General features: G+C 45.1%; 1 protein-coding gene across 7 annotated transcripts in view; it reads right to left on the bottom strand.

The window, feature by feature from the left end:
- LDB2 (LIM domain binding 2) overlaps nt 1-12,938 on the bottom strand; it is a 311,143-nt gene extending 298,205 nt beyond the window's left edge. For 3 of the 7 annotated variants that reach the window (XM_004681393.2, XM_012724131.1, XM_012724130.1), the window contains exon 1: nt 12,618-12,938. In XM_004681393.2, the coding sequence (XP_004681450.1) occupies nt 12,618-12,749 (132 nt within the window). In that variant the 5' untranslated portion in view covers nt 12,750-12,938. The remainder of the gene's footprint in view (nt 1-12,617) is intronic. The other 4 variants (XM_004681394.2, XM_012724132.1, XM_004681392.2 and 1 more) reach the window with 2 other exon arrangements.
- Nucleotides 12,939-17,455: the final 4,517 nt, after the last annotated feature.

Genomic DNA, 17,455 nt, shown 5'->3' with positions numbered 1-17,455 from the left:
CTGGGGACCCTCTGTCAGGAGACATCTACAAGCCTGGTGGGCCACACATGAGCCCCCATGGTGGACAAATAAAGTATCCCTGGGCAAGTTATGTAGCCTTGGCTCCTGGTAATTTTGCATCTTTAAAAAAAAAAAAATGCCATGAAAATCCATCCTTTGCTTCAGACACACTAGGCTAAAAATAGCTCAGTCAGCCAGTAAGTGTGTGTAATTTTTCCTTTGTGCATCTCCCCATCCACGGATTCCATTCTCTCAGCAGATGAATATGCACCAAGTCAGGCCACCCTCCACAGAGCAACCAAGAGGGCTAGCGCTCAAGGGAGATCAAATTGTTTCACTGCCCAGGCAAAAAATAAAAAAGAAAGAAAGAAAGAAAAAGAAACGCTACATGTATCATTTCCTTTCACTCAACAGTAGAAGCTAATGTTGACTGAGCCTTACGACAAAGTAAGGGATGGACTAAGGCCTGCCAGGCCTGCCTGGCTCTTCAAATTCGCTAAAATAATCCTATGAGGCAAAGTAACGTGGATGATTTTCCAGGTGAGAACACCAAGGCTTAGGGAGATGAAATACCCAGGCAGCCGGGGCCTGCTCCCGCTCACCAGCAGTAGACAGTGTAGACAGTGTCTACAGGGTAAAGGCTCAACCTCCAAAGCTTTCACCCACCCTGCGGCCCCACTTCCAGGTGTGTCTCCCAAGTGCAACCGCCCATACACCCATTCACTCATCGCTTCCGCACTGTACTCTGCCTAAGCCGTTCAACGGAGCTGCCCTCTATATTGCTAGACCAATGATACCTCAAAGGTCGTAGGTGTTCAATCAATATTCACCAAACAAATAAGCATAACAGTAATAATGAACATGTCACAGGGCACAAGTACTAAACTAATTAACTCCCATTCTGACAAAAACCCAGGAGACATAGATTCTATTACTATCCCATTAGGTAGGTAGGTAACCTAGGCATAGAGAGGTGAGTTAACTGACTCAAGGTCACACAGAGATCAATAGATATACATCGGCATGACTGCAGAAGGCAATCACCCAGTGCTAACGTGCTGGAAGGGGGGCGCTCTCACTGCATATCGCCCTGTTAGAATGGAAACATCAAAGTCTGAGACTCAACCGTCAGATGAGCGTCACCGATACAAACAATCATAACTCAGACCAGCTACAAAATGGCTGCCTCCGTGAAATGTGCCTTTAAGGGAAGACCACTATGGCCACCAAGAATCACAACCGCGTGAAGGAGAAGAATGTGAAGAAGGCAGTATCTGACCTCAGGGAGCTCTTTCATCCTATGAGGAAAATAAGATAACATGGCATGCGACTCAGTTCACACTTTCAAGATATCACTTCTCTCCTTGGATCCGAGATATGTCCTCCAGACAGTGTCATAAATTAAGTTGCTAATCCCAACCTACAGTTCTAGGTCAACACTAACCCTCAATATTAATTCAGACACCCTTTCCCCAGTATGAATTGTCAAAAATCCTTTGATTTACAAACCCTTGAGTGAGACAGCTGCCTCTTAGTTCAGAAATAGCATAAGAGAGAGAAAAGAGGGGAGAAAGTTTTGCCCTCAAATGGGAAGGTAAATCTTTCTCAAAAGAGAATGTTAAGGGGACTGTTCATCACAATGGCCTCTGTGGCCGATTCCTTCATGCCAGCATCCCTCCGTCTTGCAGCGGGAATGGGCTGAATTTTAAGGATATGGATTTTGAAGTTCAAATCGTGGTACGAAGGAGCAAATATATTGTGAAAAAAAAAAAAGAAGAAGAAGAAAGAAAGTCTGGCTGTTGGTCATTTTAAAGCAGAAACAACAGAAACATATGCATAGACAGTCCAGGCTACTCAAAATTACATTTTAAGATCTAAGAACATGGTGAAATACTCATAATTTTAATTAAAAGAGCTGAATTCCAAAGAGGGGTCGGTATGTTCCAAGCATGCAAAGGTTAATGCTTATGTGTGCCTTAGATATATATACGCAAATATTAACAGCAGCCTTTCACACAGTAGAATAAAAGACGATTTATATTCACCTCTTTGCAACTGCTGTATTTTACAAGGACACTATATTGATTAAAAAAAAACAAAAAACCTGTCTTTTTAATCAGAAAATATAGATGAACTTCAAGCAGATGCAACTTAAAATAAATTGGTAAGGAAAACAATCATAAAACAATCACTTAAAACAATAAAGTTCCGTGATTTTTTTTTTCAATAGATCAATACTATCTTAGGGCAACTAGAATGGAAAACTTGTGTAGCAGAAAGAGGGTGGGAACAGAAAAGGTTTGTCCGGTCCAAGTAGAAATTAGCTGTTGGTAACAGTGTCGAATCAGCCCAGTTCTAGTTCTTACCTGAGGGACTAGAGCTAGGATTAGAGGTGACTTCTGAAAATGACCACGACCTGTAAGCCAGGTGAGTGCTACCTGTGTGTGGTGTATGCACCTCCCAGATCAGAAGCTTGAGTTAGCTGATCTCTCCTGTGGGTTCCAACCCTGAAATTGCAGGATTCAGTTAATTTGGGAGAGGTAGGCACCCCCAAAAGTTCTCCATCAGAACCTTTCAAACACAAATTACATGCATCAACTGCTTCATTTCAATTACAAATAAGAAATCTCAGCCAAGTACAGGGTAATCATGGTTAAAATTATAAGGCATAGGAAGTGCTGGGTCGCTGCACGTATTGCCAAATGGTCAGTCTTGTTTATTGGTTTAGCTTTTGCTAGTCTACATGGATTTTCAGTATCAAGATAAATTCCTCACGAGCACAAAGACATGATCCACTTGGAGAAGCAAAATGTAATAAACGCTACTTACTCCCCCCCCATATGTAACATATGCTACATATGCAATATTAATAGATACACACGTACACACATATGTAGTAAGAACTAGGTGTGTATATCATGTGTATGTATGTATCTGCAATTTAATTTTTGAAGCTGTTTCTCTAGAAAGGGTGATGCAATTATTACTAATGTGAAATTCTAAATAGAAATTATAGGTGACCTAGTCAATGAAGTTAAGTGTGGGAAGGTAGGTGTTATTTAGAGAATTCAGTATGAAAAACCAAGGAGGCTCTACCCTGAAATTAGCAACAGAGCCTGGAAGTGGGAGTGGCAAAACAGAGGCAAATAGCTTTCCTACCCATCTGCCTGATCCCTCTGGCCAGAAAGTCACCCTCGGCACATCCCCGGCCCCATCTGTGTGCCTTTTCACCGTGTGAAGGCGTGAGCCATTCAGTGTCATAGCAGATCAGTCGGCAGGGCTGTTATCAGTCCAGGCACACACTCCTGCTGGGTGCTGACACAGCTCCCTTGGAGAAGTCTGTGCCAGCCTGCATATTGAGAAGTCACCTCTTTAGACACCACAGCCAGTCCGGGCCAGCGGGTGGATGCTCTCCAGCCCTCCCCCAGGGCCCCACTGGATGGCCCTGATGCAGGAGAACACTCCAATGTTACATCACCTCCACTAGGTTCTTACCCAGAGCAAACGCCCCACATGGCTTGATCTCCACATCACAGAGTGCACACGGTCCCAGACAATGGTCAATATTTGTCATCAACAACTGCTATAGCTAAAAGACACTTTCTAAGCTGGATATACAAGAAGGTGTAGGGTTATTGCCAACACTACTATGTAACCATGAAAAGCCCTGAGTGTGTGGTCATTTAAGAGAACATCAAATTTACAAGTCCTGCCTCTTACCATGGCAGATTGCAATATGCACGTGCAAGTCGTGAGGCAAACACTCTTGACAGATACTTTTAGGAAATCCAGAAAAGTCTTGCATGACTTAGGTGGCTGCGTTCTGTGACAGCAGCTTATTGAGCACTTAGTATCCATGAGACATTTCACACCCATTTACCTCCCCATATAAAATCATACTAAGGAAACAGACATTCAGAACAGTTAGAAACTTCCCTGATAGCACACAACAGCTAAGAGGGAAATTAGGACTTTGTATCCAAATCTGACTTCATGTAAGCCGCGTTGTAACCAGACCTTTCTATTCTAGGTATCATGTGACTCTTCTCTGAGGAAGAAATGCTGGTGGGGAAGAAATGTACTTATTTCCTAACCAGAAGGTTCACACAGTATCACAGTGACCAAGCATCTCTCTCTCTCTCTCTCTCTCTCTCTCTCTCTCTCTCTCCATCTTGCACACACACACACACACCCATACCATATAGTTAGCAAACACAGTTATTGTAGACCACAAGTCACATACTAATATAACGTCCCATATTTTCTGTTGTGCAAATCCCTTCAAACAATTAATGGCGTTGAAGGCACTTTCCTAAAATGCAAAGTGCTCCGGCAAATGTAGGGTGTTATCACAACCCAGATCATAATTCATGACTGAGCCCCGGGGGTTGATCCAAAGAGAGCAGGAGGGGTGGAAATAGCAAATGAGAAAAAAAAAACACTAGGATAAGTATAAATATTTTTAATCAGAAGTCAGAAGATTCCCAGCAGTCACTGCACCTGGGGTTGGGGGCACAATTTTCATGTGCACACTTAAAGTCCGTCAGGAAGAAATTCTCCTCTGGGGCTCCTTTCCTGCCAGGCTGCAGAGCATTGCCTGTGTGTGCTCCTGGGACTGCAAGTCTCCCAGTTTTTCCCCAGCTGTAACTGGAGGCTGCTGCTAAGATTCCAGGCAAGCCAGCGCCAACCTGGAGGATGTGGGTGCCCCTAACTGTCTTTACCCACAGACATATTTCACATATCAAGGGTGTGCTAGGTGGTCCTGAAGGGACAACTGTGAACAAAACAAACCCAGGTCCCTACCCTCAAGGGACTTACTGAGGACAGCAGACACTTATGCAATAAACAGAAGAAAATAATCAGCTTTGGTAATTTTCCTGAAGAAAATTGCCAGGGCATGTGATAGAATGCGAGGAAGGGGGAGGGTTGTAGTTTAATTCCAGGAAGGTCTGTCTGTGAGGGGGAGGGGCATCTAAGATGTTCAGTCGGGCCCCTCCTAGAGGGGGAAAGCTCTTATTCCAGCGAGTCTTGATTTTCTTTGAGGTATTTGACAGATTACCTGCCAATAAAACCAAAGTCAAGCCAAAGTCGAATGAGACCTCCTCACGCTTCTGTGCAATAGCGTGGGGGAATTTGTATCCCGCCACTGGGGGCAAAGGTGTTGAGATGTGAACAAGAGTGCAAAGTGAGTGACTGGACTCTGTGGAACACGCGGAAGAGAAATGATGGGGCCATAGGGATGGCACCTTAAAACAAGAGCAGAGAATGTGGAACTTCATCGAGGTGTGAGGGGAAGCTGGAGAGGAATGATCTGATTTATGCTTCAAAAATATCACATCGGTTGCTGAGGAGAACTCGATCTAAGGGGGAAAGAGGGAGCAGAGGTACAATTAGGAGGCCATCCTCATCCCAAAGAAAAAGGAGAGGTTCATGATGTCCCCAAAACAGGGTCAAATTTCTCTTCTTCAGAGGGGCCCACCAACTTTTTAATGCTATGTCTTCCATTTCTAATTGAATGATCGAAACTTCTGACTAGACGGGCTTGGTTAAAGGTGGTGGTAACGTGCAGGCAGGATGTTGCGGTTGGGTTCGTGAGGGGGGAGATGGGAGAAACTGTGGAATAGACATTACAAGGTACAGCCCAGGGGAGGCCCATACACAGACTGAGTCTTCACCTCCCTGAGCCTCAGGCCCCAGAACACCTCCTTGGGGGTGGATCAAACCAAGAAGCTCATCTTCTCTCCAATAACTAGGAGGCTTTTCTAATACCACAGGTAACTAAAGGAGGCCGCAAGGGCTAGAAGGAAACATCATCTCCACAAGGAAATAAAGAGACATAGGCTATGAGGAGGCTGGTTCAGGAGCAGATCAAAGGAGGCGAGTGGGAAGTGAAAATACAATGAAATTCTTTTCCCTCTATGTCTTCATTTTCTCTAAGATTCCTTACTGATTACCTACAAAAGAAGCCATCACCAAGTTTTAGTTCTTATTTAATCTCTGAATCCTGATATTGGTTATTATTGCAGGAGGGGGTGGTACCCCCAAACGCGGGAAGATTTTCTCTCATTGTGTCACCACTTAGAACCATGAAAACACCATCTTTCCGGGAGCATAACTGAGAAGTGTCAAGCACCCCATGGAAATGGAAATATTTTAAAGTTAAAAAATTAAACTGTTTGATGGCTCTGGGTAGTATTTCACAATTCCATTGAGTCTCCAGATAATTGAGGCTATCTATTCTTCAACAGGGAACATGATTTCAGTTTTGTTTGTTTTTTTACAAAAAATAAGAATATATTTTTCATCTCTGGCTCCACCCTTTAGAATGTCACATGGCCCCTTTGGACATTAGTCAGGCAATTGAGATACAACTAGTGAAGCCAAGTCGGGTGGATGTGGTCACCTTCCAAGCACTGCCCAAAGCAGCCTGTCCCGGGGAAAAATAAATGTATTCAGCTAGTTAATTTCTGCAGTTGAAATTAGAACCCTAGCTAGGGCATCTTATCTCAAGAGAGGTTCTATGAAAGAACAGTTACCAGCACAACCTCTAAAACTAAACTACCCTCTGTGTGACTTTGGGCAATGTATTTAACCCTTTGTTGCCTCATTAGTACAGATGCAGATGTTAGCTGTAAATCTCATGACATTATGAGGGTTACATGAGCTGTCGCGGAAGGCTTTTAGCATCACAGACCCACAGAGTGACCGCTCTGTAGAAGCCAGTTATCACGACTGCCCTTCAGAGAGGACTGAATGTTTCGACGCACATACACCCTAAATCCATCCACTGTAAGAACTGGCTTGGACATCTCCCCTCACCACCCAAGGATGAACGTCCAGGGGACATAGAGTGTTTGCTATCTCTATAATTTCCCAATGCCAATACTGTTATTGCTTGAAGTATAGAAGTTCTTAAAGAATTCATGGTTTTTGTCTTATGTATGAATAGTCACCTATGGTCAGATGCATGATACCAGAAAATATATTTTTTTCTTTTAAAAAGGAAAGAAGTGAGAGAGCAAGAAAAGGAGGGAGGGAGGGAAGGAGAGGAAGGAAGGAAGAGAGGGAGGGAGGGAGGGAGGGAGGAAACATCTTGGTCAGGAAATGACACAGGTCTATGTAACATGTATCACAGTTTTGTAAAAGCTCTAGTTTCTGATACTTTCAAAAAGAGATTGTTTGCCCAGATCAATTATATTTCGAGACCCACCAACTAAATTCAAATAAGTAAGTTTATGAGTCTCGTTCTTGACAATGTATATTGGATGTTTGGGCTTGTTTGTTTTATGTTTTGTTTGCTTGTTCAGAAAGGGGGTGTTCTGTGTTTCTTGTGAAAAATGAGATTTGTGGACAAATGTAATAAAGGGAGATTTATAGCTCTGTTCTCCATACAATTTAAATTAATTTCTTTCTGAAACCCAAACAAAAAGCTAAATGCTTAAAAATTGCATCCTGTTTAAAATACTATATCATAATTTATGCACCAAAATGGAGAAATTTAAATATGCATTGATTTTAGGTTGATAAGAATCTGAGCCTTGAACAAGGGTGGAGAGAATTTTTTTCTTCTTGGCCTCCTACGAATAGTTTGCAGCAATTTTTAATTAAAAACAGTTCCCATAGTAAGAAAATGGGGAGGGATAAGACCTCAGGAAAATAAAATCGGTACAAGAGTCCCGCAATTTGTTTTCTGAGGCTACGTCAAGATCCTGAAAAATAAGAGTTTGGAAGTTCTCGTTTTAAAACAGCCCTTTTGGTTTCATTTAACATTTTCAAAATAGCTTTCCTTACCACTACCAAGGCCCCCTCCCCCACTCCTCACCAACCCCCTTTGAAAAACTTGAAAAGTTCCGTGTTTAACACAGAAAATCATTCATGTGCCTCAGAGGAATGGCAACATTTTTCTTCCTAAATTTCAAGGAAGAAAATCCAAGTTATCACAAAGCATTACTCATTGTCCTACCTATCCAAAATACCTAATCTTATTTTAACTAGACTCCATCTGAACATCAGCGATACTAAGCTATTCCATGAATAAACATGATGTCACAACGTGAAACCCTGTGACTGAAGTATATAAAAATGTCGCTGGAAGAAAAGACCCCAGCACCCCAACCCCGCCCACCCCCTCCCTGGGGACTTGAAGAGCTGAGCTGAGAAAGGGCAGAAAACAGCAGATTTAAATTTCAAGGTCTTCAAACATTTTCCTGTTCATAGAAAATCCTGTAAAACTAAAAACTGATTCTCATACAAATCCTTGAGTGTGTGAGGTTTCCAGTTGCAAGCAGAGTTTTCTGGAGTGGGATGTGTAACACTGATAAAAGAAAAAAAAAATCTCCAAACAGAAGAAAGGCATAATGGATCCCATACTTGCCTGGTATGTGGTATTTTCTTAAAATTTGCATACTGTCAACATGAAAACAAATAAACTTTAAAACATCTTCACTGGAATGGAGACATTGGAATGAGGAACCGAAGTGCAGAAAAGTTATCAACAAAAACAAAAATGTGTCTGACTGGACTTGCTAAACTTTCTTAAATTCTAGAATTATCCCACTTTGGGCAAAATCCCTTCACCGAAAAGGAGGGTCACTAAGCTAGGTCTCAGATGCTACCCTTTTAAAAATTTCACAGCACAGACCTGAGGAACTGATAAAAAAAAAAAAAAAATACTGCCTTTGTTATACTGAAGCTTTTCACAGCACACATTCTGAAGACTTCAGTGCATATGTTTATCCTCACTATACTCTGTGTGACCGTTACACTATAGAGTTGGAGAGTTACGTTACGTTCTTCCAAAATACATCTGAGAAAACAGGACCATTCAAAGATGTGAATCTGGGGAGACTCTGAGTCCATTCCTGGTGACATACACAATGGGTAATGGAACCCCCCCTTTCCACTGCCTGGGGACCACAGAAAACAAGGCCTTGCTCAGAGTTTCTCTTCATTTCATTTAAGGTGGGGGGGGGACAGGGAAGGGGGGTAGCTACTCATTTTTTAATGTAATTCCACAGATAGTCTGCAAAGAGTGTTGCAAAGAAATTTTGCAAAACAGCCCACACCATGGACAAGATATTTTCTGTGTGTGTTCGCCTTGTAAAATTTTCATCCTCATTTCACAAGAGGTGAGGTACTCTAATGTCTTAGGCCCTTTGCTATAAAGATTTGAGATCTAAATTTCCTGCTGATAACACAAATGTGGGATATGTGGGTGTGAGCCTTTGGGGATTGAAAAGCAGATACTCAAAATCTCATGGAGGGTACCTGACCCCCAAAGACATCTCAGGAAAGGTGCTAATTTCAATGAAGTAGTTCTCCAGCTCTGCCCCTGACAGCACCACTGACCAGGGAGAAGTTAATGAGCAAAGGTTTGTTGAGCACCTACTTTGTCCCTGCCTCTGTGAAGTGTTCACTTTAAGTAAAACTGGCAGCCTCTCTGACTTCAGGCTCCTCACAGTCACTGTTCTCTCAGTGGCGTTTGTGATTTTGAACAAAGTACCAAGAACATAAAGGGAACTTCTGTGCTGTTCCCTTTAGCTCACAATACTTTCTTACATAAAAAAAAAAAAAAAAAACCCGAGCCAGGACTTACATAGAACCTGAATTTTTGAATTAAAGGACTATTGCAAACAACTTGCAACCAAGGAACCAAGATCCAGGCCAGTTAGAAAGTGACAGAAACTAGTTAGAAGCAGGACTATCTCCCCACACAATGTTCTTTCAACTAGAACTACCCAGCTTCAGAGCACTTTGATTTGATTTAATTGGAAGAAATGCATCAATCCCCCTCCAGAGAGAATGCCAAAGGCTGGGTTGAGGTGGGGCTGGAGGAAGAGGGGACCAAGGGTGGGGATACCAGCGATGGAGAAAAGTAGATGAAACTAGGACTTTGGCCTCTTTCTTGCCTTTCCATAAAGGAGGTTTCTAGGAAATTTCTACAAACTTGTTTACGATGTATTCATCACAAACTGATTTGCGACAATTTCTTCCTGGCCCCATCTATGTTCACAAAGGAACGGAGAAGGGAGAGCATTGCCCAGACGTGTGTGTGTGTGTGTGTGTGTGTGTGTGTGTATACATGTTCGTAGGAGTCCATCAAATAATGCTGTCGAATACAGAATCCGGAACTTGAAGAGCCAGAGAAGAAAACGGGGTGTGTCTTGCCAATGTGAGATGCATTTGGTGCAATTCTAATTATTCAACAATCTAGTTGATTTTGTAAACAAATGGTAACTCTTGCTGCATATTGTATTTTATTTCAACCAATCCCTCCCTCGGACCCAGAATAGAATATCTTGTATCATAAATAATCATCACTGGCAAAGCACGATAAAACTTTTTCACAAAAAGTTGTTTCTAAATGTTTTCTTTGCCAATTACATACCATAATCAAAATTTAATATTTAATGTTAACAAACAAATATCTGAAGAGCAATTATTTGATTCTGTCCCCCGCCCCCACATAAAATGAAAACAAATTTCTAGCCTGGGGTTCATGGCATCATTTATTGCTTGGCAGAGAGAAAAGAAGTGTCCAGGCAATTATTCGGATAATCATCAAAAAATATTAAGATATTCAGGGTTTTATGCTCTGTCTGGGTTGACTCTAGAACACGCTAGAAAATAGTTTCTAGGGGGTTATTTTGGTCACAGTCAGGGTTTTAAAGGAACCATTAAAATTACCATAGCAAGCTCTCCTCTCTAGACCTTGGAGTTATAAAGCAGTTTTTCCTACTTAGAGGAAAATCTTTAAAAGTAGTGCCCCATAATCCAAAAGTTTGGAGTTCCTGACTAGTGCTCACATACTAGTTCTGAGAAACATACTACAAATGGGGGATTTTTCAAAACGTTTTCTCTCAAATGTGAAACAAAAGTGAGGATCTGTGGTATCCTGCAGATTTCGGGGGGCCTTCCAGAAGGCCGCCCTAACCCAAAATAGGCCAAGTGATAATTAACGCACGCAGGGAACACAGGTAGCTGAGACATCTGTCTGCTTTCCTAACCAAGGAGGATGGAGAAAAACCTCTTCTCACAACTCCTCCAAACTTCTTCAATATAAGGTGGACACAGGTTTCTTGAAAATCTTGTGCCGTGCAAGAACAGTCATAAATGAATCACAGTTTAGACCTTTTCTTTACACCAATTCTGTATTGCAATTAACATGTCCCTGAACTTTAAGACAGTTTTGATCCTAACTCTAAAAGCAGGCTATAACAACCAATAGTTTATGAAAGAATCTGATTGCAAATCACACAGTTGCAAAGATCTGAATGAAATCTACAGACCATAACATACACACACTACACACAAATACCCTTCACTACCAACAACTCACCAAGAGTTTACGTTTGTGTAAAAGATACAACAGTATTCTCGATTATATTTAACATCTATGGTATATTACCATGTAGAGAAACTTGCAATATTAAAGATAACTCTGCTTTCTTTAAAAAAAAAAAATCATTCCTTGTCCAGTTAGCCAATCAGAAAGCAGGTCACATCTTGTTAGCTGTATTAAATACATTAAACGTCATGAATTCTCTATGGCTCCATTGACAATTCGAGCAAGTGTGCTTTATTTTATCATACAGGCTTAATGGAGTCCCTCACCAGAGTTGAGAGTCAATCTTCCATCTCACATTCCACCAAAGCTATTCCCTAAAAGCTCTTTGCCATCACCCTGCGGGTATCTGAACTCAGCAGACAAGACTGAATTCCTAGCAATTTCCACTTCTGAAAGTGACTTGGGTGCCTCTCTAAGAAAGTCCTTCTCAAATCACTTCCACAAAGCCCCAACTTGCAGGCAGAAGGACAGTGCAGCAGCAGGACCTGCCTGCCTCGTTCGCAGAGAGAAAAAGTCATCCAGCATTAAATATTTAAATTGCGGGAGGCAGACGAAGTTTTGCATTTACAAAGTTCTCAAAGTCCTGTTCTCCCGCTCCCAGAGTTACTGGCCAGGAGGCTGAGGCCCGGGTCTCCGGTACCAGATCACAAATATGCAAAAACTGGAGCTGACTTGAATGTGGAGCAAGCTCCTTCAGGGACTCCCAAGCCAGACAAGCAGAAAGTCAGGAAGCCCCTGGGCCCAAGCAACTGGTTTCAGAATTTAACACGGAGAATAGACAAACGTGCGTCCCTCCCGGGCTAGTTCTGGAAAGTGTGCGGGTCACTCCCCTGCCCCGTCACCTCGATTTTGACGACTTTGAAAAGCAAAGGCAGGTCAAGGCTGACTTCCTCAGAGATTTGTTGAGTTCTGCTTTGGCCACATGCAAATGAGCACAAACCCCCTCGGAATTATTCTAGCTCCAGAAACACGGACGGGACCAACTCAGAGCCTGCACACCCGGAGTTCTGGGAAAGCAGCGTGTCTGGAGACCCGGCGTGCGAACCCAGCGCTGGGCTGCCGTCTGCAAGATGCCAGCAGAAACTGTCCCCAGCTCCAAGAATTACCGTCCCTGGGAACCTCCAAACTGCTGGACCGAGCCGGGCGCGCAGCCCCACGGAGAGGCACTGTCTATCAGGACACTTGCTCGGAATTCAAGCGGCACCCCCGGGAGGAAGCCCTTGTAGTTGCAGAAAAGACCCCAGCCCGCCGGCCAGGGTGAAGTACTTACCTCGGTGCGCGACTGCAGCCTCTTGTTCATCTCATAGATTCGGTAGTCGGGCTGCACCATGTAGGGTGTGTGTCTCCTATAAAATGGGCCGAAAGGAGAAGAATAGAAGGGGTCATGTGGTGTGCTGGACATCTCGCCTGCTTGTGGAAAATCAAGCTCAACAGAGTATCAGTAACGTCCATGCAGAGCACATGGGCTGCGTTCTCCACAGTACAAAGTAGACGCACGCACACGCTCGCGCGCACACCGAGCAGGCAGGCTGAGCACACTGGCTGGGAACTGCTGCGCAGCCCTCTATAGCCAGGCGGGAGGAGAGCGAGGCAGAGGAGGGAGGCGCGGGAGGGAGGAGAGCCGAGCGGAGGGAGAGGAGAGAGCCGAGCGGAGAGGGAGGGAGGCTGGAGGGAGGAAGGGAGGGAGGGAGGGAGGGAGGGAGGGAGGAAGGGAGGGTGGGAGAGAGAGGGAGGGAGGGGGAGGGAGGCTGGATAGCTTTAGGCACCACTGCTTGTTTTTAAAGAAGCAGTTTGTGGAGAGGTCATTTCCTGTCCACACTGTAGACTAGTTCAAAATATAATTCTCCTCACAGTCTGACAAGGTCTAAGGTTTGGTTTTAATTTTTTTCCTCCAGCCTGGACCTTTACAACCTGATTGCTAAGCTTGTTAGCATATAGGTGGTTTAACCACTGCCTGAGCCCCTCACCCCTGACAAGCTTGCCACCCTGGTGCACAAGCCAGGGGACCACACAAAATACCGAAACTGGGGCCCCGCGGGCCCCACCCCCACCGCGGGGCTTGAACTGGGGGCATTCACAACAGACTGTCTTCTACACCTTACTTTTGGCTTGACTGTTGTTGCTTGACTGTTGGTGCGATGTTTAAATATCATCCCCCAGCCCTCCCCTCCTCACCCCACCCCCACCCTGCTCCTCAGCAGCCCCCCTCAGCTCTTAAGCCTTCATTCAAGCTGCTGTAAGGTGACCTGGACACAGGTTGTAGAAGCATTTCTGCCCAAAAAAGGAAAAAAAAGAAAAACAACCCCGCATTCAGAATGTGGAATCCCTAAAATATGTGCACGGAGAAAAAACAAAAACAAAAACTCCAGAAGCAGACCTCCCAATAAGATAGGAAGGGCAGGAAGGAGAAAACTTCCACCAAAAAATGGCCATGGAAAATTCAGTTGAGTAGAAAATTGCAGATAATTGAATGGATCATCCCTAAATAACATGTCCAACTCTGATGGGAGGCAAGGTCTGTATTTTCCAAGATTGGTTAAGTATATAAATCTTTCCCCAATGGTGGTATAGGGTGACTGGGAGAAAACCCACACAGCCCACCAGAGGCACAAGGGTCTCCACAGAGAATCCAGGGTTCTATATGACAAGTGCATTTTTCTGGAACCAAATGACAGCCAGACATGAGCCCTCTACGCAAAGCCCAGCCCACAGAAAATGTGAAGGTGTAGAGTTAGCACCTAGCTGGGTCGGTGGTATTAAAAAATCAGAGACCACCAAAAACCATGAGGCATGCTAGGCTTGAATGTAAATGCATGCAAATGAGACATTTCTTCTTTTTTAATAAGCAGATTAATTAACTTTCTGCCCCAATCATGGCTTGGGGTATCTCCAAGTCACTAACCAACAGGGGATAAGGTATTGCTCATTCTGCAGTTTATCCCCTAGGAATACTCAGGCATAGAAATGCCCCAAATCGCTGTCTGGATCAGCCCTTTTCTGCAATTCATGAAACGTTAGCAGAGTCACCCCCTTCACCCCCCAACTGGCAGTGCAGCCCCACAGTCTGTGACTGGCCTGGATGAGATGGGGGAGGAACAGCTCCCAGGCTGCTGGAAAGTGGTGGGAGAAGACCCAGGGGGGCCGGTGCGGGGGTGTCAGGTTTCATCCCTTAGCCAAGAGCTAGACCAAATCTGCTGCAAGGTTTGTCAAAACACACAACCTTTAAACGCAGGATTTCAAACAAATTTGGCATGATTTATGTGTGGGGAAGATGGCTGCACAAAACCTGACATCACTGTGAGTTCCCAGGGTGGGTCAGGCCCGCCCAGGTGAGACAGTGTGGCTGGTTCAGGCCCAGAACACGGCACACAGAGTGGGTGCAGGAGCGCAGCCCAGGGGCCACACCAGGGAGGTGCACAGGGACCCACGCGGGGACCCCCGGCTGGGCAAGGTTACTGCTTGGCCCTCTCTCCTAGGACCAGTCCAAGGACCAGTCCAAGCTGTCATTGGGGTACTTCTTGCTATTGGGGCCCATGGACTCCAAAACTCAAAAGCAGCTGAAGCTTGACGATGCCCTGTGCCCCTCCCCCATCTCTGCTCCTGCCAGAGTCTTCAGCAGCCTCCTCGCACTTCTGACTCAGCCCCCTTCTTTTTTGTTTTTTTATTAGTTTCTTTTTACATCATTTGGTGCCTTTTCTCATGTCACTTGTAACCCCTGTGGACTTCGCACCACCAGCTCCCCCGTGTGCCATCACCATAGTCCAGTGGGGTCCCCCCACCCTCCTTCTATTCAGGATGCAGCTGTTGCAGCAAAGGATCCCGGGTCCTGTGTTGCTTCTTCAGGGTTCTCTGCTGCCACCCGGGAAATGTCCAGGCTCCTCACTAGCTAGGCCTGGGAAGGGCCCCTCTCAGAAACATACCCAAAACACACTATTTATTTACTCGTTTACTTGCTACACGTGATCTTGAAGTTGCAATCTCACGTCCTGGGCACACACATTTCTACTTTATCCTTGGCCCCTTACAAACATCCACGCATCCTTCTGTGCAGTGAAATGGTGTCCTCCCTGGGGCCCTTTTGTCACGCCTGGTTCACCTACTCCTTCCCTCCAGACACCCACGCAGCGTGCACTGTATCAGGGAGGTGCCGAGGCCGGAGCACGGCTCAGCTACACTGACTCTGAGCAAGCAAGTCGGCCTCAGTGTGCCTCAGTCACCTTCTTTCTAAACTGGGGACAATGAGAGTCACAAGATTAGTGCAAAGGATTTGATGACGGAGCACTCTAGAATGTGCTAGAATCACAAACATAAATGCTTTAAGATATGAAAAGCTATTGCTATTAATAGCTACGATACAGATATACATAGATACCTATGTGTATCAGGTATCGGGTACCTGATAATAGACACTTGCTTAGGAGCTAAGGGGTATGGGTAGGCCAAGTGGGCCCAGCAGGGGGCTCCCCCAAACCCCCCCATCCCAGTCTTCCTGCCCCTGTGATCTAGAGAAAGTAAGAGAGAGACAGCTTATCACCTCTGAGTTAGAAGAACTCAGAAGCCTTTGGGAACATAATTTCAAACTGATATGTGTTAGGCGAGAAAAAAATAAAAAGAAGACCTAAAAAACGACTTCACCCTTTGGGTAAAAGCGTAACTTTGGCAGGACCCTGGTGGTGTAAGAGGTTAAAGTGCAGTTCTGTGAAACTGTTCTGAGCCACTGCAGCACGAGTTCGATCCCCGGCCAGGGAGCTGACCCACACGGCACCGCAGACCTCTCCTGACCCGCCCCGCTGCTCCCCTCAGCAGTGGATTTCCATCAGTCGGCCTGTTCTGTTCACTCTCTGGTGAATTCTCTCACCACTACGACCCTCACCTCTGGCCTGTATTCATAAATAAATAAAATCTTTAAAAAAGAAATGTGTAGCTTCAATATTAGAGAATTCACACAATTGTGCAGTCTGTGCAGTATTCCAGTGCACAAATACCCCTTGTTCATGTCACGGTAAACTGTGTGGCTGATTCAATGACGCTCCCCATTTTACCTCCAGGAGGTTTGGCCCTGAGACCCTGCCCTTCTTCAAGGTCATGCAATGGAAAAGGGAAGAGAGGACCAACTTGCACAGCGCCTGCTGGGCCTGAGGCTCCTGTTGCTGAGAGCACAGGTCCATCCTCAGCTCAGGGCACCTCTGTGCTTCGGCTGCCATGGTCACGGCGGTGCTGACCCCACCGCGGGGCCAAGGCCTTTCCAATCGAATTCAGAGGGAGGAGAGACCCCACTGCAGTGGTGGGGTGAAGTGGCCCCTCACCTGGATTCTATTCTTTTTCATTTCAGAGGTCCCCTGTCTCCCGGCCCCCACTCCCCCTGGCACCTTGCCAAATACACCCACCCACCCCATGCCCACCCCATGTAGTCTGTGTCCCGAATCTTCCAGCGTGTTCTCCCAGAGCTGCAGGTTCAGGGCTTTCATCTTTGCACCATCAGGTTACCTAGTAGCTCTTGTCACTTCTCTGTTATCGCTGGTTCCCTGCTTCTTGAGTGACCAGCTAGGAGCTGTCTATTGTTGCCTGGGACCAAACTGAACTGGGAAGTCAAAGGACAAAGTGCTCTTTCAAGTTTCAAGCCTGCAAACCGGAGTGTTCAGGAGACCAGAACACTGGTCAATAAGCAATGTCTGCATACCAGACAAGAGAGAGCAAGAGGCCCCATGCATAGTCTTTCTACCACCATGGAAGGAATCGCGCAAATTTATTTTTGCATGTTGAATATTGAGCCACACACACTTTCGAGGTGTGCTGTCCCCATGTCATGCTCAGATTGATCCTGCACAGTGTTTGAAATACTTGACACTTGGCAAAAAGAAAGGATTGCATATAAAACCCATATTTTCACCTCTTTTTGTAAAATGAGATGCTCTGGCGGCCCTGGTCCAGCCCTGCCTACACAGCAGCCGGCAGCAGCCAGCGCTCCTTTTTCCTTTATTGCGAGTCCCTCAGTCATTGTCTCTCCCTTCAGTTATTCTGTTGCACCTCCGGATTCCTTCTAGCAAGTTCTGCTTGCTCCAGAAAACTGGTTTTCCTTCTAGCAAGTTCTGCTTGCTCCAGAAAACT

This window comes from Condylura cristata, unplaced genomic scaffold (assembly GCF_000260355.1).
Source record: "Condylura cristata isolate star-nosed mole 26May11 unplaced genomic scaffold, ConCri1.0 scaffold00012, whole genome shotgun sequence".
NCBI classification, from domain to species: Eukaryota; Metazoa; Chordata; class Mammalia; order Eulipotyphla; family Talpidae; genus Condylura; species Condylura cristata.
This window is presented reverse-complemented; position numbering and strand designations above follow the sequence as displayed.